The sequence below is a fragment of the Oikopleura dioica genome, chromosome PAR, assembly GCF_907165135.1.
Source record: "Oikopleura dioica chromosome PAR, OKI2018_I68_1.0, whole genome shotgun sequence".
In the NCBI taxonomy this organism is placed as follows: domain Eukaryota; kingdom Metazoa; phylum Chordata; class Appendicularia; order Copelata; family Oikopleuridae; genus Oikopleura; species Oikopleura dioica.
The window spans coordinates 6,816,492-6,842,634 of record NC_137293.1 but is presented as its reverse complement, the minus strand read 5'-3'; the positions used below and the strand labels follow the sequence as shown (position 1 = coordinate 6,842,634).

The 26,143-nt window shown below is 42.0% G+C and overlaps 11 protein-coding genes, 1 long non-coding RNA gene and 1 other non-coding gene across 13 annotated transcripts; 6 read left to right on the top strand and 7 right to left on the bottom strand.

Moving 5' to 3' along the window:
* The first annotated feature begins 1,803 nt into the window (after positions 1 to 1,803).
* On the top strand, positions 1,804 to 2,808 carry LOC145703721 (uncharacterized). The gene is made up of 4 exons (XM_081781115.1): positions 1,804 to 1,920; positions 1,964 to 2,320; positions 2,365 to 2,627; positions 2,676 to 2,808. The coding sequence occupies exons 1-4, from the start codon at positions 1,815 to 1,817 to the stop codon at positions 2,730 to 2,732; spliced, it is 783 nt and encodes a 260-aa protein (XP_081637241.1). The 5' UTR covers positions 1,804 to 1,814; the 3' UTR covers positions 2,733 to 2,808.
* Positions 2,746 to 3,379, bottom strand: LOC145703722 (uncharacterized). Its single transcript, XM_081781116.1, has 4 exons — positions 3,315 to 3,379; positions 3,169 to 3,273; positions 3,003 to 3,123; positions 2,746 to 2,948 (listed from the first exon to the last, which is right to left on the bottom strand). Exons 1-4 carry the CDS (start codon positions 3,337 to 3,339, stop codon positions 2,858 to 2,860), a joined length of 342 nt encoding a protein of 113 aa, XP_081637242.1. The 5' UTR covers positions 3,340 to 3,379; the 3' UTR covers positions 2,746 to 2,857.
* A 105-nt stretch (positions 3,380 to 3,484) lies between these two features.
* Positions 3,485 to 4,634, bottom strand: LOC145704058 (uncharacterized). The gene is made up of 5 exons (XM_081781482.1): positions 4,511 to 4,634; positions 4,369 to 4,461; positions 4,230 to 4,320; positions 4,027 to 4,184; positions 3,485 to 3,965 (listed from the first exon to the last, which is right to left on the bottom strand). The coding sequence occupies exons 1-5, from the start codon at positions 4,542 to 4,544 to the stop codon at positions 3,772 to 3,774; spliced, it is 570 nt and encodes a 189-aa protein (XP_081637608.1). The 5' UTR covers positions 4,545 to 4,634; the 3' UTR covers positions 3,485 to 3,771.
* A 647-nt stretch (positions 4,635 to 5,281) lies between these two features.
* On the bottom strand, positions 5,282 to 7,021 carry LOC145704355 (uncharacterized). Its single transcript, XM_081781807.1, has 2 exons — positions 5,917 to 7,021; positions 5,282 to 5,874 (listed from the first exon to the last, which is right to left on the bottom strand). The coding sequence occupies exons 1-2, from the start codon at positions 6,981 to 6,983 to the stop codon at positions 5,361 to 5,363; spliced, it is 1,581 nt and encodes a 526-aa protein (XP_081637933.1). The 5' UTR covers positions 6,984 to 7,021; the 3' UTR covers positions 5,282 to 5,360.
* A 3,163-nt stretch (positions 7,022 to 10,184) lies between these two features.
* On the top strand, positions 10,185 to 10,256 carry TRNAA-UGC (transfer RNA alanine (anticodon UGC)). Its single transcript has one exon. It is a non-coding gene; the product is annotated as a tRNA-Ala (tRNA).
* Positions 10,257 to 10,331: 75 nt separating this feature from the next.
* Positions 10,332 to 11,319, bottom strand: LOC145704316 (uncharacterized). Its single transcript, XM_081781766.1, has 4 exons — positions 10,971 to 11,319; positions 10,756 to 10,887; positions 10,578 to 10,714; positions 10,332 to 10,534 (listed from the first exon to the last, which is right to left on the bottom strand). The coding sequence occupies exons 1-4, from the start codon at positions 11,263 to 11,265 to the stop codon at positions 10,376 to 10,378; spliced, it is 723 nt and encodes a 240-aa protein (XP_081637892.1). The 5' UTR covers positions 11,266 to 11,319; the 3' UTR covers positions 10,332 to 10,375.
* A 994-nt stretch (positions 11,320 to 12,313) lies between these two features.
* LOC145705019 (uncharacterized) lies at positions 12,314 to 13,116 on the top strand. The gene is made up of 3 exons (XM_081782469.1): positions 12,314 to 12,571; positions 12,614 to 12,788; positions 12,833 to 13,116. The coding sequence occupies exons 1-3, from the start codon at positions 12,405 to 12,407 to the stop codon at positions 13,064 to 13,066; spliced, it is 576 nt and encodes a 191-aa protein (XP_081638595.1). The 5' UTR covers positions 12,314 to 12,404; the 3' UTR covers positions 13,067 to 13,116.
* Positions 13,117 to 13,235: 119 nt separating this feature from the next.
* On the bottom strand, positions 13,236 to 14,787 carry LOC145705090 (carbohydrate sulfotransferase 13-like). Its single transcript, XM_081782544.1, has 4 exons — positions 14,694 to 14,787; positions 13,647 to 14,651; positions 13,440 to 13,604; positions 13,236 to 13,277 (listed from the first exon to the last, which is right to left on the bottom strand). The coding sequence occupies exons 1-4, from the start codon at positions 14,742 to 14,744 to the stop codon at positions 13,236 to 13,238; spliced, it is 1,263 nt and encodes a 420-aa protein (XP_081638670.1). The 5' UTR covers positions 14,745 to 14,787.
* A 412-nt stretch (positions 14,788 to 15,199) lies between these two features.
* On the top strand, positions 15,200 to 15,704 carry LOC145705082 (uncharacterized). The gene is made up of 3 exons (XM_081782538.1): positions 15,200 to 15,292; positions 15,361 to 15,609; positions 15,682 to 15,704. The coding sequence occupies exons 1-3, from the start codon at positions 15,244 to 15,246 to the stop codon at positions 15,702 to 15,704; spliced, it is 321 nt and encodes a 106-aa protein (XP_081638664.1). The 5' UTR covers positions 15,200 to 15,243.
* Positions 15,705 to 17,949: 2,245 nt separating this feature from the next.
* LOC145703257 (endoglucanase E-4-like) lies at positions 17,950 to 19,349 on the top strand. The gene is made up of 2 exons (XM_081780592.1): positions 17,950 to 18,961; positions 19,006 to 19,349. The coding sequence occupies exons 1-2, from the start codon at positions 18,000 to 18,002 to the stop codon at positions 19,346 to 19,348; spliced, it is 1,305 nt and encodes a 434-aa protein (XP_081636718.1). The 5' UTR covers positions 17,950 to 17,999; the 3' UTR covers position 19,349.
* Positions 19,350 to 19,424: 75 nt separating this feature from the next.
* LOC145702433 (uncharacterized) lies at positions 19,425 to 21,933 on the bottom strand. The gene is made up of 5 exons (XM_081779657.1): positions 21,610 to 21,933; positions 20,917 to 21,533; positions 20,543 to 20,865; positions 20,258 to 20,499; positions 19,425 to 20,217 (listed from the first exon to the last, which is right to left on the bottom strand). Exons 1-5 carry the CDS (start codon positions 21,685 to 21,687, stop codon positions 19,909 to 19,911), a joined length of 1,569 nt encoding a protein of 522 aa, XP_081635783.1. The 5' UTR covers positions 21,688 to 21,933; the 3' UTR covers positions 19,425 to 19,908.
* A 1,418-nt stretch (positions 21,934 to 23,351) lies between these two features.
* LOC145704843 (uncharacterized) lies at positions 23,352 to 23,893 on the top strand. The gene is made up of 3 exons (XR_014134504.1): positions 23,352 to 23,581; positions 23,629 to 23,697; positions 23,763 to 23,893. It is a non-coding gene; the product is annotated as an uncharacterized LOC145704843 (long non-coding RNA).
* Positions 23,894 to 24,166: 273 nt separating this feature from the next.
* Positions 24,167 to 25,642, bottom strand: LOC145705046 (dystrophin-related protein 2-like). The gene is made up of 6 exons (XM_081782493.1): positions 25,448 to 25,642; positions 25,051 to 25,407; positions 24,715 to 25,007; positions 24,480 to 24,666; positions 24,308 to 24,433; positions 24,167 to 24,265 (listed from the first exon to the last, which is right to left on the bottom strand). The coding sequence occupies exons 1-6, from the start codon at positions 25,640 to 25,642 to the stop codon at positions 24,167 to 24,169; spliced, it is 1,257 nt and encodes a 418-aa protein (XP_081638619.1).
* Positions 25,643 to 26,143: the final 501 nt, after the last annotated feature.

The following is a 26,143-nucleotide window of genomic DNA, read 5'->3' as shown; positions in this document are numbered from 1 at the left end:
TGATGTTTTTGTCTTCACATTATACCAAGGCATAAATACAACCGAAAAAACCATGGAAATTGCTGTGATTGAAGCAAAAATCGAAGCCATATTCTGTGGAGTGACGCCAAATTCGATGTATAAATACTTCCATAGTTCGGGAACAAAAGTGCCCAGAGTGTTAATGGTCATCAGCAGCGACATAAAAATGCTGGGATTGTCGAAAAGTCTTCCTAGTTGAAAATATACTATAAGTAGAATAGAAGCGATGCCATATTGCAGCACCCATCCATACAGTAGAACATCTGAGACTCCCGGTCGAGCATTAGCGAGGAGAACGTAGGAAATTGTCAGAAGTGATTTGGTGATCAGTATAGTCGGTCCAAATCCAAGGTGATCTCTTAAAACTCCTCCAATAAACATAAAAACTTCACAAAGACCGCCACCAAGAACCATAATATTTTCAATCGCTGCGCTTTGACTTGGACAAAATCGATTTGTATCACTGAGTTTATCATCATCGTTAACTTCACATCCAGATGAATAAAAGCCATTGTCTCGGTAAATTTCATCCAGAGCACTCCAGCCAAAAGTTATAAACTAAAGAAAATCCATATTCTAGCGCTCATTTATTATCATCGATAGGCGATAATGATAATTTCAGACTAAATGTTCGTACCTACAATTCTTTGTACTTACAATTGATCAAGAAGAGCCCAGACGAAAATAAATAAGTACCAAAGTTTCTCACAACTCTCTTTTTTGGCATTTTGAAATTTGATTATTCAGATAATCTCAAAACTAAAGAAATGGAAATGGAATGAGTTCTTTATATTTCCGGGAATAGGTTATTTGGTTATTAAGATAGACATCAGGATGAGTTTATTAGTACTTCTATCAATGTAAGCTCGCCGAAAATGGTAATCAAGATGTTAATCAAAACCGGAAATTTCTCCGAAATCAGAGTTGCAAATTTGTTGAGCTGAGTGAGCTGAGCTGGCTGAGTGAGCTGAGCAGTCGCTCAGTTCAGCTCAGCTCAGTAATTTTCTAAAATGATCTGATCTGCTCAGCTCAGCTCAACTCATACAATTATCACTCAGCTCAGCTCAGCTCAATAATTTTTGAACATGATCAGTTCTGCTCAGCTCAGCTCAGCTCAGACAAGTATCACTCAGCTCAGCTCTGCTCAGCTCAATGATTTTAACACAATTTAGTTACTAAAAATACAGTAAAAACAGCTCAGTTCAGCTCACTCAGCTCAGCTCAGCTCAAATTAGGGTCAGCTCAGCTCAACTACCTAAAAAAAGGTCTGCTCAGCTCAGCTCAGCTCAATGACCTATGAAGAAGGGCAGCTCAGCTGAGCTCAGCTCAGCTCATTGAGCTTCAAAATAGGCCAGCTCAGCTCAGCTCAGCTCATAGAATTTTTCACGAAGGTCAGCTCAGCTCAGCAAAAATAAACCAAAATTTGCAACTCTGTCCGAAATTAGGCTGATGGTCGCTTTATTTTCTGTTAGTTTTGTCAATGCGAATAAGGGACGGGCAACACTCACTGTACAGTTTTGCTTTATAAAGTAAGAGGGATGAGATGCAGGATGGGAAACAGTAGGTATCAATGAATCAGTAGGATTCAGGTATCAAAAGAACCTCAAAGTAGGCATTCTGAAGAATCCGCGGTGTAAAATCATGTTCAACAAATTTATCGACGATAAAGGCAAAACTTGCCAAGCTGATGCGAGGAACGCTCAGCTGTCAGGTGCCAACATGTTCCATGCAAATCGCAAAGAAAAAAATGAGCAGGGCAGAGTCATTTCCGAAAAAGCTAGGTCTCTGGAAGCATGAGATTGTTTTTCGTGATTTTTTGCGCGGCGGCGTTGGTCGAAGCTGGAAAAAATAAAAAGAACAAAGAGGTTGAGACTCAAGAAACTAAAGAGAAGACGAAAAGTAAGTTTTTCGTTCGTTTTTCGCTATTATATCAAAATCAAAGGGGAAAAGCGGCGGGAAAAGAAGGCGAACAAGCCAAAAGAAGAGCCCGAAATTGACCCCGACGATCCGTTGATTGTCAAACTCTTCGACGTCGAAGCCCGAGTTACTGCCTGGAATGACCAATTTGGAGCCGATGCTCTTCGAAAAGAAAGAATTACGCGAAAGATTTCCAACACAATGCGAGATCTCATCGCCAAGACCCGATCTGCAGCTAGAAATAGCAACTGTCGGGAATCCATGACTTCGATCGGCTTCAGATCTGGCAATAAAAAGGAAGTGAAGGCGGAAGCGCAGGTTTTGCGCAAAATCGATGATATTACAAACACTTACCAAGCCATCGCTGATGAATACATCGCAGGTAACATCCTTCTTTCCAACTCCTCAAATTCAACCCTTCTCTAGGCTGCCCTGAGTACAACAAGATCATCAACCTTTCGACAGTGCTCCAAAAGCGAATGAAAAAATCCTACGATCGCGCTGTTCGCAAAGAAGCTCTGAAAATTCTCGCTGAAAATAAGGCCTCAGAAATGCTGGAAAAAGAACAAGCCAAAGCTCTGAAAGCACAGAGAGCGGAAAACAAAAAAGAAGCTCAAAGTTTGCGAGAGTCTAAAAAAGCTAACAAGGAAGAGGCACAAGCTGAGCGAGAGAGAAAAGCAGAAAATAAGGTAAAGAAAACTATTCGATGCTCTAAGATTTCTAACATTTTTTTATAGCAAAAACGAAAAGATCTGAAAGCTGAAAAAGAAATCAAAAAGGAACAACGTGGCTAGACCATCGTTTAATTATAATTAAAAAAAAGCTTTTATTTATGTATCAATTTCGTTCCGTCAAAAACTGTATGAAAATAAATCCTTAGATGTTTGTAAACCGACAGTATTTTTCGTGATTACAGTGACTACACTAAGACACATTTGGACTTGCACTTCTCGGTGAATACACAATTGTAGCGCACTCCACACTCATTTGAACCAAGTTCTTGACGAACGCTAGAAAAAATTATTGTTCCAGACTCTGAAATCCAGAGTGCTTGATTTAGGTACCATTTGATGTAGTTGTGGCGCCAGCAAATCAGACAACCAACTCCGACTAGCAGGCCGATTAGTGCCGGCAATCCAAGACCGAGGCCTAACATCAGGCCGACGAAAACCTTCCCCTTCTCCGCTAGAAAAAAGTCTCTCATAAAGTGAGATATGGAGTGAAACTGACTTAGCTCACAGGTGTAACCTTCGAGATATCCGTTTTCTACAGTTGGAACATTCCAAACGCAGACTGATTCTGTATTGTGCGGTCCGCAGTTGTACGGACAATACCCTTGAACAAATAGAAACAAGATAAAATGTTATGGTCGGTACTTGTGTCGCCCCATGAATTCCCCATCTCCCTTGTTTCTCTGCGAACAGTTGAAGAATCCTGCTGATTAGCCTGACTTCCTTTCAAATTTTGTTATGAAGAATATGATATCTTTGAATTCAAAGAAGCGTAGGAGCTTCTTTGTCCTAAGAAATAACGTAAAAAGGTAGAAAATTTATTTTATGCTGAGTTTTACAGATAATTGAATTGAGGGTTAGAGTTGAAATTTGCAAGTGTTCTAGTGAACAGTTATTTGAATAGACAGTCGAAATATAAAATTATTGAACATGCTTGGAAAAAGATAAGAGTAGCTGGTATTCCTCTTTGTCATGAAATTGACGGTTTTGTTGGCAGACAAGACTTGTCTTAATATCTTTGTCAAGATTTTCGAAAAGAAATTCTTCCGAAAAAAAGTAATGAGCTTTTGAAAATCTTTTCCTTATTTGTCCTCGTAACCATTTACTCGGAGTCGGAGGAAGAGGAGGAGGAAGAAGAAGATGACTTGGGATCAAAGTCAGTTGGTCTAACAACGTTCGTGTTCAAGATGTTCACACGGCCGATTCCTTCTTCATCAGAAAGGGCGGAAGATGGACTGTCGGAAGCGACAGGGACCGCGCTTTCGGGCACGACGCCGTATGTCAACTCGTCGCGTGCTAGAAAAGAAACGGTAAATGTTCATTTTCCCACCTGTTAATTCTGAGTGCGTTGACTTACGAGGTGGAGTTTTGACTCGTGGAGGTGGGGTGGGTGTTCTTGGTGGAGGAGGAGTTGGGGCTCGTTGCTCAGGTTCGGCGAATTCAGGATCAAAACAACAGCAGCCACATCTATCAGGAGAGTTCTTCTTCGTCGGAACAACTCGCTTGTTTCGTCGGCTACGAGATGGTTGATGGTTTTGGAAGGTCGAAAGTCAACTTTACCATTTCAGGCAACAGCAGATCATGATCAAAACAAAGAGAAGAAACGCCAAAGCAGAGAAACCAGCGATGAGCCCGATTCTTGCGTTTTCATCTTTCAAAGAGATTTTTTAAAAATCAGCATTGACTGATTGTTACTTACTCAATCTGCAAGCATAATCGGTGTGTTGACTGGCCGCATTTTTCGTTATGGAAGTACATGCATACGCGTCACTGCAAGTCTCCGGACATTGAGCTAGAATAGTTCTTTATGCACTTTTCCTGTCTTCTCGATTATCTCTTACTTGGATCGATGTTTCTGGACTGGCCGCTGCCCATCTCCTATTTTGATCTCTAAGTGCTCTCTCGTAGCAAATAAGATGGTCTTGGGCGAAGTTGGGCACTCTTATTCGGAATGAGAATTTTTATGATCTAAGCTCGTCAATTGCCAGCAGTCCTATTATTCGGATAGGCGTCAACCTATTTCGTCTTCAACAGCTCAACGCTCATCGGATTTGGTGTAGGAACGGAATCCTGCTTCGAGATGAACGGCTTGAAATCATAGAGGAGTACCTACTTTGTTCTTCCATTGAATCAGAGTTATTCGTCTAAAGTACTCCCGCTAGGGGTTTACGACCTAAGTCTCTTATTTTTTATTTAATTGCGATTTTATTGTTTCGGTGGATGACACAAAGATTTAGCAGTAATATTGCTTGCTATTTTTCAAATCGGAAATTTGGTTTGTAAATTCGGTCTAGATAAACGCTTTTCCGATCAATCTTTTTGTGGATCCTACAGGAATTTATGTCGAAAGAGTCCGATGAATTAGATATTGTTGAAATGACATCATTCATCACCATTTTTAATGCTTTTATTATGATAAATAATTGGCAAGGAATTTTTATCAAAAATAAATTGTCTGTAAGATCATCTTACTATTAGTAGTTTCTTAAAGATGGACCAAATCTCTTGTAAAAGGTTCTAGAAACAAGAAAAATATTTGGAATAAATTTAATAATTATTAAGCATTGGTTCGCAACTGTAGTAATCTCTTATAAATGAGCAAGCTCAGGCGCTTTAAAAAATATGTATATTTATTCAGAGAAAAAAGATGATTTGCATTTTGACAATTGACAGAAAGTAAGCAAAAATTGATCAAAAATCTCTTCCATCCATTCGCACGCATTTGTATTGACCCCTGGACATACAATAACATTTGCCTCGTCTTCGTCTGTTGTTGCCTTTCTTTCCATACATCCATTCGGCTGATCCATATGGGATTGTCGTATTGTCTGGTTTAACGCAATCATATTGATTAACATCGCATTGACCGCCATACTTGTCCATTTGACCAACACTGAAATACTTTATCTCTGTCGCTGGGTTAGAGTTTCCTCCAATGTAGAACTCAAGATTCGCGATGCGGCTCGGAACGTCGTCAACGTAGCGCATTCGTTCCAAGTTGTTCCAGAACAACGATTTTGTGTATTTGCCTGTTTCAGGGCAAAAAGTTTGCCTTATTTCGAGATTCGCATCTGATTCTGGTCTACTTGAGCACATCCAAGTCTTGTACATTGGCGAAGGCTCCTCTCTGTCGCGGACATGAACATGGCCCGGGTAGGGATTGAAAAATTCTCCTTCAACTTCTGTATTCTCAGACATTTTCGGGCTATTTTTAATTATATTTGGTTTAAATATCAACTTTACTTACATTATAATTTCGTAGTTGTATGTATAAGCAGGTCGATGAATTCGAAAGAAGGGAGTTGACGGATTATCATTGTCTACAATAGTTACCAAGTCTTCAGCAGGGTCTGCTTTGCTGTTTTTGCACTTGAAAGACACTCCAATAGACCACTCGTTGCTTCCTGAACATTGAAGATCCTGTAGAAACATTGGTTGTCCAACTGTTAGTTGCCTTCGTCTGTTAGATACAATGTTCTTGTTACAATCGTAATTGTATCGACAGAGAAAAGGTAGTTTTTGTAGACAGTTTTGCATTTTTAATTTCAGATCACCATCTGAGTTTCTACCAATTTGAACACATTGACCGCCGCCTTTAATTGAACTTGGCTCATTCACATCCCAGTCATCGTCGCTTGGTTCGAATTCTCTATTGACTGTGTCGACAAAGCTGTTGCCAAATCTTCGAAGCCCAGTCCATTGATCTTGATCAGTATAGTTTCCGATATCGTATTCAAGATTGTAGGGCAAGTAGCCTCCTCTCTCGTGGCAGTAAGCAGATGCGTCTTCAAAGTTGGCAGTTATGTCCGCAACCTCGTATCTTGAGAAGTCATCTCCATTTCGGATCCTCGCTTCTGGAGTGCCTTCTTCAAATCTACACAATGACATTCTCTTTTGATTGTCGCACTTCTCTTGTGTCATCGTATTCATTTGTTTTTCAGTCCACTTTTTTCTTCTTGTCAGTCGAAGATAGGTACAAAACCCGTTGCTTGGTTGAACATTTGGTTCTAAATACCGGAAATCGGTGTAAACATCCGTATCTCCGTTGGTAGCAATGAAAGGATCAGATTCGTTTGCTCGAGTGTATCCAAGACGCACGAGCTTCCATCCGACTTCTTCTTCGCTAAAAAGCGCGAACTCCCCTTCATTTTTGAAATACGCCATCGTCCCCCCTTGGTTCTCACAATAGGCTTGAGCATCAGCTTGGTTACTCTGAAGTCGAGTTCTCCGCCCTGTTCTTCCTTTTATCATCCATGTCTCGTCAAATACAACTGCCTCGGCTAATTGAACAGATAAAAAAGTAAAAAGTTTCATTTTTCGTGTTTTTTTCACGATAATGCTTAAACAAGAATCATTCCGCGTAGTATTTATGAGGTGAAAGCTCAGATGGCGATCGAGAGCCGATGTTGCGAGAGCCAGAGTCGCATCAAGAGCAAGTCACGAGGATAATGAGCTCTATACTGCTCTTTTTATGTTATTCTTATTTAAAAAAATTATTTTGAATGGTTTTACACGTAACGTTGGATAATTTAATTGAAAAATTTTAGATTATGGTAAAGTCTTCAGATTCTTCGGTAGATGACTAAACAACCTTACTTGGTTACTTTTTAGCAAGCTTCTTATACATATTATGCGGCATATGAAAGTCTGGATAGATCAATACCTTCTGTAGCATTATTAGCTAAAATATGCTTGGATTAATTTTGGACACTTACTTGGTCGGCGCTTCTCATTAATCTTGTCATTAAATCAAATAAGTGATTATAGAGATTAAAGGGGGACTCGGCCAATGAAAGATAAGTCCGTTCGCCGACATTTAGCTCCTGTTTTCAAAAACGTTATTGAAGTTTTTTCATCCTCTCGAATTCAAATGTGCTTCTGGTGAACCCGTACAAGAATTCCAACATTCTTTACTTCTGAACCTCTTGAGATTCGGAGCATTCTTAACCCCACGAGTCCAACTGGAGGGCGTAACCCCACGAGTCTAATTCGACATTTTTTGTCGAAATGCCCTTCCCATCAAGATACTCTTCTGAAACTTTATACCAAGACTAAATAAAATATGCTAAAAAAATCGGAAATTTGGTTTTTTTGAAGTGATCAAGTTCTGATTTGCTCGAGCTGAGCGGAAATGAACGGCTACTGAGAACCAGGCTGAGTACTTATCACCTCTATTTTTGGTCACATGGTGCTTAAGGCGTGTGTAAACAAACAATACATTTTTTAGCTCGTTCTGGTTATTGGCAAATTAGGGCAGCTGATTAAAACCGGATTTCGATAAAAAATGTCGACTTAGACTCGTGGGGTTAATGTTAGTTATTTCATTAACATAAACACTGTTTTTCAGGTTTATTCCCATTTTTTCAGACGCCTTTTATTTACCACACGCTATGAGCTACCCCCTTATCATAAACAGGAAAAATGATCCTCGATATTCTCCAGTTCATGAGATCGAGTACACAGAACAGAGTCTAGGCATTCTGAGAATAAATAGTTGTATGGGGTTTCCTTCTGAGGAATGTGATCAATTTTGTGAACCTGGTTCACAATTTCGGTCAAAAAAGTGACTCAAATTGACTAAAGGCGCGGTTGTAGAGAAAGTTAATAACGTAAAAAAATGAGTTTCTCTTTGAAATCAGGCGCGGAGCGCATACAGACCCCTGATTTTATACTTTTAAAAATTTTGTGAACCGGGTTCACAAAGATTGCGCCAAATTTTCTACACCCGTAAAGCTAAAAAACGAGTGGAGGACTCTCGCCCAAGTGGACTCCCGCCCAAGATGGACTCCCGCCCAAGTTGGGCGAGAGTCCTTTTGGGCAAGAGTCCATGTGGAAATTTTCAACAATGAGAAACAGAAAGTTGGGCGAGAGTCGATCTTGGGCGAGAGTCCTCCACTCCAATTGAATAATGACTATTCAATGATAAAAGAAAGCAATGAGCTGTATATAATAAATATGGAATGTACTTTATATAAATTAAAGTTAGGGTTAGGGGGCACTGGAAAAAATGACAGAACAACCTTACCCGAGGGGGATAGGCTTCAGTAACCCTAACTAACCCTAGACTAGACCCCGGCATCTTAGGACCTAAGGAGCGAAGCCCCTTGGTAAGGGGCAATTAGACTTGATAATTTCGGCTGTAAAGTGGTGCAGTAGGACTGACCTTCTCTTTCAACCTAGTCGAGGAATAGCACTTTTTTGAGAGTTCCAGTTTTATTAGCGAAGCGCAATATTTCCACACATCAAAGAATTTATGCTTTCTCTTATCTTGCTGGACAAACCGAAATTGGAACTCTCAAAAAAAGTGCTAATCTTCGATTAGATTGAAAGAGAAGGTCAGTCTTACTGCACCACTTTTCAGCCGAAATTATCAAATCAAATTGCCCCTTACCAAGGGGCTTCGCCCCTTAGGTCCTAAGATGCCGGGGTCTAGTCTAGGGTTACTTAGGGTTACCTTCAGTAACCCTAACTAACCCTAGCCTATCCCCCTCGGGTAAGGTTGTTCTGTCATTTTGACCAGTGCCGCCTAACCCTAACTTTAATTTATATCAAGTTCATTGCATATATATTATATACACCTCATTGCTTTCTTTTTTCATTGAATAGTCATTAACAATTGGAGTGGATGACTCTCGCCCAAGTGGACTCTCGCCCAAGATGGACTCTCGCCCAACTTTCTGTTTCTCATGGTTGAAAATTACCACATGGACTCTCGCCTAAGATGGACTCCCGCCCAAGTTGGGCGAGAGTCCTTTTGGGCGGGAGTCCACTTGGGCGAGAGTCCTCCACTCCTAAAAAACAGTCTTATAACTTATAAGACTGATTATTATAGTATCAACTTATAAGTTATAAGTTGATACTATTTCACGTGAATGTGCCTCCTCAGGACCTGAGTCTCATATCGCGATAAACTCGTATCGCAAAAATCCGTTTGAATGCTGTTATCAATGTTATCTATGAGTGCGGTGGGTGGTGGGCACGTTTCGTTCCTCTGCACGTGGCTTGGCGCCTTCCTCCTACTTCTACTATCTATAGGCTTATTAGATGAAAATTTGGCCACTTTTTCCAGCTTAGTTGAGGGGTCATATGACACAGATTCTGAAAGCTCAGAAGCTGAGCTTTCATTTGAGCCCCATATCGAGTGGTCTGGGTTATGCCCTGACTTCTACCTAACAAGGGTTTCTTTAGGTACCGCTCGTAGCTGATTTTTACATTTCCGGCTCTAGAATCGTAACCGAAAATGATTTTTGAGGATCGGTTATGGTCACGTTACTAGATTCTTTCGACTGATTCCAAATATATATAGTGTTCTAGGTCTTCAAAGTAAGTGGGAGAAATAACTACCTCAACTTTAAAAAAGCGCGTCATTGTATATTTTCGAGCAAGATCATTATTAAGCAAAGTGAAATTGCCTATGTAACATGGACCACGTATTGATATAAATAATACCATATAATTATCAATTATTTAAATATGCATGTATTTATAATCGACAGTGGAATCCGCAGTACCATCGGGGATGTAGCTCAGTGGTAGAGCGTTCGCTTTGCATGTGAAAGGCCCGGGGTTCAATCCCCCGCATCTCCACGATTTTAATTTTTTTATAAATAAAGTCAGGTGTTACTAATCTTGCTGATTTATTTTTATGCTCTTATTCTGAAAATTTATCTTTATTTTTAGGGTATAAAACAGGTGATGTAAAAGAGCTATGCACACAAATACGACATTCGCGCGTTCATCAACAATAAATAAACAAGAGTACAACTCGAGCAGACCAAAAACATAGCATTGAGTATATTTCCCGACTTTTTCTCAACCAAGAGAATGGGGCCGATTGACAACAACGAGGAGTCTCCCGGCGAGCTCTGAAGATTATTTTAATCGTAGAAGAAAATTGTCTTTTCTTACTCTTCTCAACCGACTCCGAGAGAGCACTTGTCGATCTCCATTGAAACCGGCCCAAGTTGAGGTACCAGTACAGCCGGCTGGGCATTCGTTAGCCCGGCAAGCTTTTACGATAGCATGGAAAAACACCTCATCAGAATCTGCAAGTATTGATAGTATACGAAAAATAGAAAGTGCGTACCTTCAAACATGAAAACAGGTAGGGACACCCTTATTTCCTGCTCCGAGGGTGAGCTCAGCATTTTGACCTTGCTGTGCTGCTCGCAGGAACCCATTACCCACGCGAAATACACATCTTGACTCGAGCTCGCCACTTAAAAAGTCAATTACTTTCTCAATTCTTCTGATAAATTAGAAATCTTGACACTTACTGAGTCATGACTGAAGTCAATTTACCTGGTGAGGCCCAAAGATGAACGAGGTGCATGGCGACATCGTTTGGAACTTGCTGTACAAACTTGACGGAAATGAAAATTTCCTTTTCTCCTTGAAGCACAAACTGAGGCTTTTCTCCATACGGATCAGTAAACTGGGCATCCTTGAATAGCTGAATCTCGACGGTCAGGTCGATGTTGGAAACAGTCTTGAAGTAGGAAGGTCCTCCACTGCGCGCAAAATTGAACCCCATCGGATCATCCCCAGGAGCAGTCGTCGGCCATTCGCACTCGATTGGAAGTGTAATCTGTCGCATATGAAAAGGGTCGCTCGTGCTGATATTGTTACTGTGCTGGATATGCGGCTCGATTTGCCAATTGGCCAATGGCCATGATGCAGACGTTATTTCGTCGCCTGTTTCTCCTTGATGAATAATCGTCTTCGTCCCGCATGTGTAATGAGAAAGGCCATCTTCGGGAATCGGTTCGCCATATTCATCATATTCTGGTTCCTCATTAGCGTGTTCTTCTTCTGTCTCTTCTCTCGAGCACCAGAGCCAGAAATGCCAATCCTCTGGCATTCCTTCCAGCGCTCCCAGGTCACGTGCTTGACATTCGGGATCGCTGCTGTCGATGAATGTCAACATCGGCACATCTTCTTTTCTTATGTCGATGCTTTCGAGGTAGGGCTCTGTCATCCAGGCGCACATCTAAATAGAAGTTCCTTCTTTTCTTCCAAAAATTGATCCTACCTTGTCAATTTTACACTCAATATAGACCCCACTCGTGAGGGACTTGAGAACCTCCACATCGACATCGCCGAAATCCGCCTTCGCTTGACCAAAAAAGCTTAGTATAAAAAAATCCAAAAAATATAGATCGAACCTCATGTTACTAGTAGAATAAAAAAGCGCTTGTCTTTCAGATCTAAGTAGAGCAGTTTACAAACTTGATTGCGCTCAATTACTTTTAAGTGCGACTTTGACATGTTGATTTTCGAATTGGTCTTCTTCTCGAACTTTCGATAAAGACACTAAATTGCTGAATTAACCTTCCCTAAATTTAGGCCTCTTTTGGCAATTCACTGTAATTTGTGTAAATTGTACTGTAGTAATGTCTAAGCGCTTGAATCTGTCGCTTTTCTAGATGATTTTTCCAGCATTTAGCGAATTTTCCGCCGATTTTATCAAAGATATTTTTATTTTATTAAAAAATAAAAAAACATGAACTCCAACGACTTTTATTTTCAAGCTGGCAGATGCGCTCGCCGGGAAAATTTTTCGCCAGGAGAGTTTTCGTCGTGGCGACGATACGATTGTCATTCGGCACGTTAGAGAGCTTATGAACGGAGTGTTTTATTTTTTTTCTCCAATTTTTTATTGCCCCAATCTACACCTATGACCTAGCGCTTTTGGTATTTCTCTGACTAACAATGGGCGCGCTTTTTAGATAAGAAATGAACCGGGTACACGAGTTGAGGCAAAGAGAAAACCGAGGAAGTCAACCTCTTGCTGCGTCATCGCCAAGGCCTGGTCCTCCTTTTGGAGCTCCTACGCCGCTATTCACGGGACGGAGACCAGTGCTGATGGATAAGAATGGCAGGGATCCATCGCTCGATATTAGGTAAAAAAATAATTTGAAAGGTTTGGTTTTATTTCAATTTAGTTCGATTCCGATGAGTGGCGAAAGAAGAGGACGTCTCGAGGCAGAAGATGTCCCAAGCGTGGAAACCTTCTCCGCGGATGGAATCGAGAGCCCGACGATTGTCCAGCAATCGACTGGAAATGTGCGTCAGTACATCAGCAGCTTAGTCGCCAAGAAAAACAAGTACAAGCGCATGGTAAGTTTATTCCCTTCTTTTCATGGCCTAACCATTCTTTTTAGGCTCTCGAGGCGAAGAAAGCATACGAAGAGCTGTCAGCCCTCGTGACTGAAAAACTCCCTGTCGTCGACGCGCTCGAAGCCGGCGTGAACAAGATGCACGACACCGTCGAAGCGATCAAGCAACGACAGTATGTCTTCTTCACCGTTTTGTCGCTCCTTGCGGTATTTATTTACGCTGTCTTCGTAGAAATGCGAGCAGCCACTGCCACAACCAACGGCAGTCCATATGTCTGAGAGACTGGGCCTTCGCTGGTTGTTATCACTCCTTTTCACTCCTTTTTTACCTTTCACAGTTCACGAAATACATTTTATACGGAAGTCCATGGTCTTTTATTTTCGAATAGAATCAGTAGAGTCAGCAGGAAGTGAACTCTTCTGACTCAAACTACGTCAACAATCAAAGTTAATTTTGAAAATTACTTCCATCAACAACATCGCCTTCTAACTAACAAGAGGTCAGCTAAGATCACTACGTTTGCAAATACAAAGCTATCTACACAAAATGGCAGTGTTTATTTCATAATTTTACAGAAAATTTGGAAGCATATTCAGTAGCAAATTTCATTCAGAAATGTCTTTTCAAGCATCGAAACAATAATCTTATGACTCTATCTGTGATCGATTCGATGCTTTCCTGATCTTCAAAATTCATCAGTGCTCTTGACATCTTCTGTTTGTTCAAATCAGCTGGTTTGTTCGAGTTCGAAGCTCGAATGACCCGTTTGACGAGGTCAGGGGAATAACCGAAGAGAACAAAGTCTTGGTAGTAGTTCTTAATTTCAAGTTTGTCTTGGTTGAGATTCCCTAGTCTTACGATGTACAATTTTTTGACGACATCAGAAGAAATGTCTCTGTAGTAAAACGACGCATCTTTTGATTTCATCGGAGATTGCTTGTACTGCTCCTTCATTTTCGGCATCTCATGTCCAAGTTCTTCCCAAACTCGAGGAAAATCTTCATCGATTGTCTCCAGGTGCGTTATCAGCTCGTAAGGAAAGTGGCAGGGGCTACAGTGATAGTAAGTGCTTCTCCAGTGGCGATTTCGAGTAAATTCCGATGGATTCGCGGCTAAATGATTTACAAAAGCTGGAAAGCTACTTACATATCCATCAGGAGCAGGTTCTTCTTCAAAAACGTTGATGGACGCTTTGTAAAGATCTTGACGAGACTCAGAAGCGCTGGAAGAAAACTTGTCTCGCCATGCAGATAGGACGCGTTCGAAGGGATTTCTTGTGTTGAGGACAAAAAGTTTGGTCTTCGAAATGGCATCTGAAGCGTCTCGATAATCGCTATTCTGAAGCCTAGGAAGAATTCCACGTCCATGCCGCCCCCTTAGCTGGGCAAGAGCGTCTTGAAAATTGGTCGTACCAGCTTTTGGTGGAAGGCAAATCGTCATGTTTGTTATGTCTTCGTAGAAAATATTCACTTTGTGGCGCACATCCTCTAACTTGGCTCTCGATTCATCTGGTTTCTTACTTGCGCTTGGTCCTCTGCAGACATTTTTCGGATCAGATTTCATGTATTTTCTGTTATAAATATCTTCATGAAATTTCAGCAGTTTATCGAAGTCGCCTTCATCGACGAGTTCTTGCATTTTTTGAAGGTTTTTGCAGCCGAGCTCCAGTATTTGGCGCCGGATGGAAAAACGGTCTTCTTTTTTTTCGATCACCTCATCGGTTGATCTCTCCATATTTACAGTATTCATCTGTCCTAACGATTCGCTCATCATCTCGTCATCGAGAGAGCGACGCATTTTTCCCATTTTGAGATCCATCTTTCCCATCAGCATCATTCCCAAAAGTAGAAGAAGCAAAAAGAGCTAATAATCCTTTTAATTTTTTGATGAGTTATTTCCGCTTACCTTTAAAAACGCGAGCTTTCCGCTGGTTTTTGCCGATTCTTGCCGATTCATGATCTCTGATTTTTTGAATTGTTCTTTGATCTCTCAACTCTCGAATTTATAGAGCCAGCGATGTCTAAAACAGAGATGTGACTTATCTAACTTGTTTTCTCTGAACATCCACGTTGCGCCAGGCTAGTCAAATTTGCTGTCAGATGATACAACATCATCAACTTGTCTTATTCTTCAGGAAACGTCGGAAAAACGATGATGAAGCTATATTTGTCGATGTGTTTTTTATAACTGTGTTCCAAAATCAAAACCAAAGCTCCCACAAATTCAAGGGCAGGTGGACTTAACCGCGTCCCGAATAAAACTTGGATACGTACGGAATTCTAAATTAATCAAATTTTGCAAACTCGACTACATGTAGTAGTTCTCTGCTAATCTCAATGCTGCTCAGGTGGCGCTGTCACTGAGCGGTATGAAATACGCATGCGCGGAAATGATAACTTGAGTGCTTGTACCTAACTTTCATTTGAAAAGAAGAGAATAAGAGAAATAAAAAAGGATGGCTTTGGTCAAGCTCAAGTTTTTCCTAGGCTCGATATTTGTAGCTGGTAAGTACACTCATAAATTATGAGTCATAATCGACCATGAATCGATATATCATTTTTATTGTATTAAGCCTTTACGCCACCGAAAATCTACACTGGAACCTTTCTCCACTCCGACTCCGGTTTCCATCCCTATCTGACCAACGACTTGCCAGAATTCTTTTTCCAGCGCTCGGGCTCAAACCAAACAGAACAGCGAACAAACGAGCGGCGACCTGGAAACTGCGGGGATATACCGCTGCCTGAAAACGGATATCTCGGAAGCTGCTCAAAAGATATATCGGAATTATGGGCTTGGTTGAGAATACATGACGAAAGCGGTTTAGCACGTAGCAATCGTCAATTGATCTTATGCAAGTCATGAAAAAAATTGTAATTTCAACCGGAAAAAGGCAACGTGCGCGATTCACTGTAATTCCGGACTGTATCAAACGACTCGAACTAACAATCGGCCATTCAAAGTGCGCTGTACTCCTCAAGGACCGGGCTCGGCAACCTGTGTAGAAAACCTGAGTCAGGGTCTGAAAAGCCGCCAGAATTTAAAAATGGATTGGAAGGGTAATTTTGCGAAGCCGCTTAGCGCAAGATCTTTCAGACCCTGACTCAGGTATTCCACACAGGTTGCCGAGCCCAGACAAAGGATGGCAAAGAGTCGACTTAGAAAAAGATAGTACGGAATTCGTCTGCCGAGGCCCCTGTCCTGCAGGAATCGATCAATCAGGTTTGAAAACGAATAAAAATCCAATTTCCGAAAGTGATTCCAGGAGTGCCGGTTCAAAAGCGCGTGTCAGTATTGAAACAGCTTGGCTACAGTGAACCTGCCGCTGACCGCTCGCTTATCTTGCTCAAAGGGCTTGTAAAAACTGCTTATACAGGAGCAACAGGTTGGTACGCCGCTTTCAACTTTCACAACCAGCTTCCGGAAAACGTGAGCTTTCAATCGGAAGATGTCCGCGTAGCGCACATTTCGCTCGATCGCCATTTTGTCGTGTTTGAAGCTAAACCGGGGCGATTGGAAGCTGTCAACGGGACGACGAAAAATGTGCAGATTTTTAAAGTTCAAGTTTCGGGAATCTCGCAGTCCTCCCACGTCTCTGAGCCCGGATTAATCGACACTTTCTTTATCCCACATGAGAACATTCCAACCGGTCAATGGACTCAGGGCGCGAACATGGAATGTCAGGATCGGTTTTTTATCGCTTCTCGTAGACGCTTTTCTTTCTAAATTTAATAAGAATTTTGATAAAAAACCTTTCTTGAGCTCGAAAGAAAGGGGTTAAAAGATCCGGCAGAAGAGAACTGCGTATCTGCTTTCGTGAGTAACTTTGAAAAATGCGACGACTGTAACTCCGGCCTGGTCCAACTACCCTTGGAACAGCCGATCTCAGAAAATTACAGAGTAGAGTTGCTGTTTCTCGGAATCGGTGGAGCCGGAAGAGTCGAATCTCCCAATGGGCGATTCTTGAATCCCGAGTTTGAATACCAAGGATGGTCTGAAGAAGAAAATGCGTCAATCTACTCTGCGTATTCGAGAGAAAACTTGTGCTGGAACAAGGTAAGTCTTCAATACTTTTGATAATTATAAGATTTTTTCAAAGGCGATTTCATTTGACCTCACAGCTTCCGCCTTGTCGACTGGCTTTCCGTGGGCTGAAAAAGTTAAGGACCGTTTTCTTGAAAATCTGAAAGTAAAAATGCTCAGAGAGATTTGTTTGGATTCCGCGGAGATTATGACCGCCCCGAGGTGATTTGCAAATTTTCACGTAAAATAAAAACGGAGGGTGAAGATCTTGGGATTTAGACGTGCACTTTTTGCTTTTTTTTCGAGAAAATACTGTAAGGCTAGAGTTTGCTTCAACACCGACGAGTCTGTTTATAATACGACTACTACTACCACTACCAGTACAACCACCACCACAACAACTTCGACGACTACGACAGTTACTTCAACAACAATGACATCCACAACGAACACTGGAACAGGAACAACAACGACATCAACGCCAACATCTACATCTACGTCAACGACTTCGACTTCTACAACCCCTCTTACCCCACCAGAGCTTACCTGTTATCCTCTAACCGCCTCTCAATACACGGTAATTCAACCAAGCACATGGCAAAACTGGGAAAACGGCGTAGTAGTCTCAAATGTTTTCCAACTCGTTCTGGTCATTCCTATCTCCTCTGAAGTCGTCTTCTACGATCTCAAAATCACCTTTCCGTTTTTGACGCACAGCGTGACGACTTGGGGTAACACCGCGAATTCTCCTCTTCCCGAGGGAACTCTCTCATCAAAATCAACTGCCTGGAGCTTCAAAACTCTCCACAATTGGACGACAGGAACAGAGTTTCGCATCACTCTTGAGGGTCAGGTTGATCTATCTGATTTCTCCGGTACAATTTCATCGACCGTCTTTCTTCCAGAATCCATCACGCTTTGTCTCCCCGACCCAGTTGTTCCGGGCGACAATGGTCCCTCAACAACATCAACAACTTCCACCAGCACTACCACTATCAGCACCACAACCTTATCCCCAGGCTCAACAACTACCACCACTCCATCAACTCTTGACTGCTCAAAGTCATCTGGAATCGTTCCATCCTCTCCAGCGCAAACCTCAATTCCACAGGCCACAAGTCAGCTCGATTATGCCTCCGCTCTGACTCAGAGCCTCTGAGCAGAAACATCTTTTTCTACGAAGCGCAAATGTCCGGCGAGCTTCCTTCTTGGCATCGCGTCAGCTGGCGAGGCGATTCTGGGCTCTTGGACGGCTGTGATGTAGGCAGAGATCTAACCGGTGGATTTTACGATGCAGGAGATTACGTCAAGTTCAACTTTCCGATGGCATTTACTCTTCATGTTCTCGCTTGGGGACTGGACACTTTCAAAGCTGGTTACATTGCTGCTGGCGAGTACGAAAACGCTAAGAGAATCGTCAAACACGGCTTAGACTACTTCATAAAATGCCACGAAATGGAAAATAACGTTCTCTGGGCACAAGTTGGCAATGGTTACGTGGATCACGCATCGTGGGGACGTCCTGAAGAAATGACAATGGAGCGCCCTTCTGCTAAAATCTCGCAGCAAGCTCCTGGATCCGATTTAGCTGCACAAACAGCGGCCATGTTTGCAGCTGGCGCACTCGTTTTTCACGAAACTGATGCTCAATACGCTGAGAATTTGTTCCTCCGTGCAAGATCTCTTCTTGATTTTGCAGCAACTTATCAAGGAAAATACTCAGATTCAGTCCCTGCTGCACGCGATTTCTACAACTCTTGGTCAGGCTACAACGATGAAATTGTTCTCGCCGGTGCCTTCATCGCCAAAGCTTCACGAGTCATAACTCCCAGTTCTTTCCAAGCGGACTTGAACAAGGCTTTGACCTTGGCATCGACTTTTAGCATCGGTTCCGGAAGTGAATTTTCATGGGATGACAAATCGGCAGCGGCGAATCTGGTCATGTACGAAGTTCTTTCAGCAGATAATCAAGCAAATCAGGCTTCAACTTTTGAAGCGAAATTTTCCGGTTTTGTTCAAGCACTCAATTCGAAGCCTAAAACTCCTGGAGGGATGGTTCATATTTCTGAGTGGGGATCGGCCAGACACGCAGCCAATGCAGCCTTCTTGATGAAGACCGCAGAGTCAATTGGTCTCAATTCTGGATATGGGTAAGCAACACGCATATTTTTTACGATTATTTTTCTTTCAATAGAACCTGGGCAGAAGGGCAGCTGAACTACCTCCTTGGTCAAGGACCAAGCGGAACACCGATTGTCAACGGCTCTCCTGGCTCTCTTCTTATTGGACACGGGTCAAACTTCCCGAATACTCCTCATCATCGCTCGAGCTCATGCCCTCCTTATCCCCAGCCCTGCGGATACGACATCATCAACTCCCCCGACTCCAACCACTGGACTCTCCATGGAGCTCTCGTCGGCGGCCCTCGATCACCTACGGACATTTTCAACGACGACCGAAGCGATTATGTAACCAATGAAGTCGCATTAGATTACAATGCTGGCTTTCAAGGACTACTGGCTGCGTTTGTCCAGTAAAGCAAAAAAATATCGCCTGTACATAAATAAATATAGCATTTTTATTATTCGTAGGAAAATAATTTTGTCGCAAAGCATTGTCGTTGAGGAAGATCAGCATGTAGCACTGTTTCTTGACTTCTGGATCGTTGGAAATCATCATTGAGAGATTCACACAACGCGAAGTTTTCGTCGAGAGAGACATGAGTTGGAGCGCTTGGATTTCCACGATACGTTTCGATGAGAGATTTTTGTTTTTGTATGCAGGCATCTGCTTTTTCCTGGGTCAAAAGCAGGTGTTCAATCAGATTCCACAGCTGATCGTTTTTATCCAAAAGCTCGTTGGCAAATGCTTCGTTTTGTTCAACTCTCGAATTGCTCTTTACTTCTTCGTTCGGGCCTCTTTCATGATTTTCAACAATTTTTTGCTGTGGTGAAAAAAATTTTACAAAGTTTTTAAAAGAAATTTTCATTTTAAAATTGCAACTCAGAGGAGTTTTGAACGAAATTAGCTGTTTCTTTATTAGAAGGGAAAATAGCGTCACAATGTAAAAATGGATAGGCTTTGCACAGACTTGAGTTTATACAGCGGATCCCTCGTCTGAATCTGAATCGTTGTTATTCTGGGCGTATGCATCCAAGTCTTGTATAGATAAGTTGAGAGTAGAGGTGATGTAGGACCAAATGAAGCGAGCTAGGCTCGGAATGTAGGCGATTATTCTAGCGGAAGCGATGAGAGTTTCAACTAGGTTTTCTTGACTGATGTTAGTGCTTTGTTCGAGGACTCTTTTCAGCGGGCTCATTAGGCGGCGATATGCATTTTCTTGATTGAGAGACGTCGCGTTTGGCGCAAAGAGGTTTCGAAGGTCGGTTTGGAAGTTGGAAGTAGCCTACAAAGATCGGTAAAGAATGTCATTTTCAACTCCTTACGTCTTGGAATTGAGGCGTATTCGAAATCGCAATCAAATCATTTGTGATTGAAGCGATCGCTTGTTGTCGTCTTTCTTCGGCCTCCTCTTCTATTGTCGTGTTCAGTTGACCTTCGTCGAATGTAAATAGAGATGACTGTGGTCGTGAGTTTGTGACGGAAGCGGGAGTTGGAGGCACGATGTCTTCTGAAGCGCTGACTGTGCGGGTATTCAATGGCATCGGAGCTGTCCCAGTTGCCTCAGCTGAAAGAGGGGATGAATGATGAAGATCTTGAAGGAAACTTACCGGAAGAATTCGATGTTTGAGAGCTTTGTCTACTCGATCTCGAAGATATTCCCTTGGAAGAAGGGCCAGACGCAAAATCCGTCATGGAAAACTCCTCGTCGAACTTCTTTTCCAGCGGCAGCTCGTAAGTAGAACTCGACGGTTGGCGGCCATAAACACCTTGGACATTGTCGGACAATTTCTGCGCTGCTGCGACTAAATGCTGCTCGATACGATCCGATGTTTTCTGGCGAGTTCGTTTTGGTCTTTTGTCGTCTTCTTTTGTCGATTGGCTTCTAGTCACAGCGCGAGTGTGATCTGTTGTCGGGTTTCTTGTAGGATGCCTTGTGGGAAAAAATGAGAATGGACTCATCGAATTGATAATTTTTATTTACCTTGATTGATGCCGTGAAATCGTCCTTTGAACAATATCGCTCAATCTTTGTTTATTCACATTTCCAGTGCTTTGGTGAACTTCGACGACCTTTTCTCCATTCGCCGGCGAAAAAACATCCTCTTCCGGTCCTGATCGTTGACCATTTACATCAGGCGACCTTGGTGCGGAGGCATTTTTACTACCTCTTGACTGGCTTTTGTTACTATTGAATCCAAGTCGTTTTGAGACAGCTTTTTTCGCGTCTTTGAATCTTTCGGCGACGCTCTTCTCCGACTTCGCCGGGCTTTGCGGGGTTTTGCCTTTCTTGCGTTTCGTTGCATTTTTTGTATCAAGCGGGAGACTGATTCTAGTAGTAGCTCCGTTTGTGCTTTGAGTCAGAGGATGAGTTTGACTCAGGTCTGAGTTTGCTTTCCTTGGACTCGTCTGACCAGGACTCTTCGCTGCTCTGGCTAATCGATAAGATCTTCTTGCTGTACTTAATCTGGCAGATTCAGTCAGAGAAGCAGTACTCGTCGTTTCTGGATCTTCTTGTTCCTCGATGTCAGAATAGGAAACTGACAGTTCTGCATCAGAAGACTCATCGGCAAATAAAGCTGAATTGAACCTGGTTCGTGTCTGAAGTGATTATTCAAATGCTTGTTTTATATTTATGTTCAGTTGTTAATTAACGTAATTGATAATTTATGATTACCGTTTGCTCGACAATTTGCCTGGTAACTTCTCTGAAGATGTCTTTTATCTCTGAATTCGGCTTTTCTTTTTTCTCCATTATTTCAAATCGTACTATTTGTGACTCGTACTCGTGTCCCTGCGCGAGCTACAATTGAGGTGCTCAAAACAAAAGAGCATCAACGGCTAAATGTTAATTTGAAATAAGAGTCATCTGCTCCGTGTATTTATGGTGCCCCCTCGTGAGTCACGACACCTAGAGGCGAGCTACTTTACTCCGGATGGAACACCAACTTTACATATGAGTAGTTTTCTAGGGCAATAAAGTTGATGCCACCTGTGGAAAGAAGGGCTAAATTCGAGATGCATCTGAGTGTAGCTAATTAATTTTTGAAACATTCTGACTAGAATTCAGAAATTCAGTCGCCTTTTTAAGGGTGGCACAATCAATAGAAGCGATTGAAAAACGCCTAAAAAGGCTGCTTCGTTAAAAGATAACGAGAGTCTTCATTGACTCCTGAAGACAAATAATTATTATTGTCGATAAGAAAATATTTTCATTAGAAAACATAATATTATTGTCAAATTTATCTAAGTAGGAAAACGTCGTGTTATGAAGACATAAATCTAACACCTTCAAAAAACCCCAAATAGAGAGTGACGTAAAGCAAATTTATTCAAAAAAAATTACGATCTAGTATTTATTTTGTCCTGAAAATCACATGAGCAAGCATGTCCGAAAAAGGGAAAGCAAAGAAAGGCAATTACGTAGTAGCGAGTGCGTCAAGTGCATGAATGGGATCGTTAAACTACGGTAGTAAAACTGCCCCGAACTTTTTTTTCGAGCATTTGCTAGAGGAAATATTGATAACTGCTACACTGTAGTCGATTCTAAGTTTAAAAAAGGACACTGCTTACAGTAATTCACGGTGTTAGGAATGGCTTCTTGCCAAGGTTGCCGCCTAAGCGAGTTTTTGGAAAGCTGCTCGTCTAATTGAACACAGTCGTCGGAATGGCAAATGAAAAATTCATCACTCCGACGGGATTTTATACTCATAGGACCTGTTTTTTTCTCTCTAATGAACACATATGGTATCTGCATCGATACTGTATCGACGCTACAGCAATCTTATGGCACTCATTATACCAAGTCAACCTTCTGGCATCGATAATTGAATAGAATGGGGGCTTTATGCACCATAAGTTATGGTTCATAACTTATGATCCATAAGATTGTCCATAAGTTATGGTTTGGACAAGGGTTAGGGTAGTATGACCTCGAAATTCGGCCAAGTATAATTAAATTTTTTATTTTTCCTAACCCGGGGGCTTCGCCCCCCCCGGGACCCCCCTAGATAGAAGTACGCAGTTCCTAACCCAAATGCCTAACCTAGGGGGCTTCGCTCCCTTGGAGCCCCCCTAACACTAACCTAAAATGGGGGTGGCCGAATTTTGAGACCAAACTACGAAGGGTTAAGCCCTTACCATAAAGGCTCCTCATGACGAGCGCCTCACCAATAATGACAAATCCCGTTAAATTGATCTGAACTTTATGCAAATATTTTCCGTTTAGCTGGCAATTAAAATTCTACCTGCTGAAAGTGCATTTTTAATTACGTTTGGAAATGATTGATGACTGCATTGTAATGGCTGAGCGCTGACAGGCACTGCATGAAAAAAAGGCGAGCGCAGCCTGGCGAGTTCGAAATTATTAAAGAGTTAATTAACCCGCACAATCCCACTGGGGGCTCATTACCGATTCTGATGGTCACTGGCGCCACCACCTGGAGCAGGTTAAAAATGGCCTCGACGTGGCCTTCCTCATCACAGATCGCCTTACCTACTGTAACACGAGATTTTAAAAAAAAATCACGAAGATGAGCACCAGTTCTTTCGAAGTTCGTCTCAATGAGCCCTCCCGCTCGCCACCAGAAGCTCTTCTCAGCCCTAGAACTCCTGTCGATCCAGCAAAAGTCATGATGCGCCACGAAAAGGTAGCTTGTTAAAATTCTGTACAACTTTCTTACTGGATTTGTTTCAGAAACTGACCCAAGCCGATGGCCGACGAAAGTCCCAAATAGAATCTGTCGTCCAAAAACAGCAGAAACATGTAAGAACACTCCCATTTCTTTGAGAATCAATCCAAACAAAAAGCTCATGAATGCTCATTTTTAGCTCGAGCACGCCGAAAAGGTTCGAGCAAAGGCTCAAGAAATCAAGAAGAACTCTACCTCAAGCTAATCTACTAGCTCTTTCACTATTTTTTTTACTGTCTCTTTAGTTAGAATAAACAAGTTTTCCATAAATTTTTCATTTCTCGGTTTGATTTTAGTGACGTAGATTGGCGGCAGAGTAAATTCTGCATGATCATCGAAATAAAGCTGTTCTATCTTGTCAGAGTTTGGCGGTGCGCTCCCAAGAGGCCACTTGTTATCTGAAATAAGTTTGCGGACGTGAGTAGGTACAGCAGTACAGCAGTCGATAAGTCGGGGAAAGCGTTGGATTCATCCAGCAAAAGCCGGTTCACAAGTTTATTTAAAAAGAAGAATCTGTGTCAGATAAAGCGCAGTTGCCTGAATTTACGGGCTTTGTTGAGGATTAATCGGAAGATAATATCGGTAGTCTAGCTTGATGTTTTTCTTGCGCAAGAAAGGAATTTTGTTCTGAGCAGTTCGCATCTGAAATTTTCGTATTATTTATTGTATTTTTCTGCAACTTACAAAATCCCGGATGTTTTCTCTTATTCCTGTCGGATTATAATACTCGACCAAGGGCGAATGAACGAGCTTCTTTTCATTAGCCTTGCCATACAGATAGCATTCTTGACAAAGATCATGTCGGAATCGCTGAAAAGAAATCCATATTCTTCTTGATTCTACTTTTAGACTCTACCTTGAGGGATTTGTATCTAAAGCCAGTGAAGTCTTTATTTCTACAGCACTGGCATTTGACATTATGAGTGACTTTCTCGGCTGCGATCGTTCGGTGAAGAATAGGAAGCCAAACTATAGACTCAGGTTGAAGAGAACACCAGTTCATGAAGTCGTCCATGTGAAGAGTTGGACTCTTGGGGTTCGCTCTGAACATAATCGAAATAGATACTTGAACATTTCAATTGATCATTCACCTGTGTTGAAAGCAGCTTTCGACAGTCGGATCCACGTTGAGCTCGTTTCCAACGAAGGCGACGTGTTCGTTAAGATGGTATGGAATTTGAGACAGAACGTAGACAAGAGCTTTGAGGCCTTCCTTGTTCATCGTTCTCTTCGCACCACTGGTAGCGGTGAAAAGATATCTGTACTTTTGCTCCAGCTGTGCGCCACACAAAGCAACGAGGCCAACCTTGACACAGAGAACTGGAATGGTTCCTTCTCGCTTAGGGTTGAAAACGGAGAGCAGCCAATTGAGAGTCAAGTCGGCCTTGAAAAATTTACTAACAACTGAAAATGTCTCTAATTTTTACCTGATAAGCGCGCCGCTTAGAATTTTCGTACAGATCATAGAGAATCTCAGCCAAAATTATCACCTCGATCGTTGCAGTTGGATCAGGAGAAACAGTTCTGAATGCCTTCTGCATATTTTCAATGTTGAAGTTGTCCGAAGTGAGCTTCATCTGGATTTTGCGGAGCTTGATGGCGGTCCGATAGGCGGGGAACCGAATTTCGTTGAGAACTTGCAAACCAGTGATGAACTCGGTGAGGTCTGGGTGAGTCCATACTGTCTTCTTTCTCACATGATCAACGTAGTAAGGAACTCCGTTGTCTTTTTCTCGACGTTCCCAGTCATCTGGCCTGGTGTTGATGGCGTCACTCGTCTCGGGCTAAACACGAGTAGACATAATTTTGAATTGATTTGGTTACCTGGAGTCTTGAACTCTCGGCACTGCTTCTTGCGTTGAGGGAAATATCTGGTTGGAAAGAATCGTCAGGTGAGTCTGGCTGCGACATCACTGGCTCTTCTGGAATCATGTCCGTGACTCGTTCCTCCATGATGGCCGAAGCTGGGCGAGAGGCAATCTTTGAGCTTTCGTTGTCCGTCGTGAGTTGATCCTCCATGATGGCCGAATTCTGGAAAAAGTTGCTACCTCAAGCTTTTTCTCCTTATTCTCTTATGAGAGAAGGGAAAATGCAGCGATTAATTTTTTACCATTCTTCGTGCAAATATTTAAGAGGAGAGATTGTTTAAATAACTATGAAAAAAAACAAAAAAGACGAAAATCTTTAACGGGATTATGAAAATTGTTTATTCATCCTTTTATTCATTAGAAATCTTGATGACTTTCAGTGAGTATTTAGTCTTCATAATACGTCTCTTTTAATCAAGTAAAGACGGAACACTTACTCAAGCCAATATAAATTATTCAAGCCCATTTTTGTCGACTTTCTGAAATTCTCATTTCATTAATTGAAATTGAAAATTGTTCCAAACGCGTTAGATGGGCAAAGATAGGAGAAAAAGCTCAACAGCGAAGGATAAACGCAACTCAAGACTATCCGTTCTCGATAGAATAAATGAGTTGGACGAGATTGAGAACTCCTTACGTGATGCCTCGGACA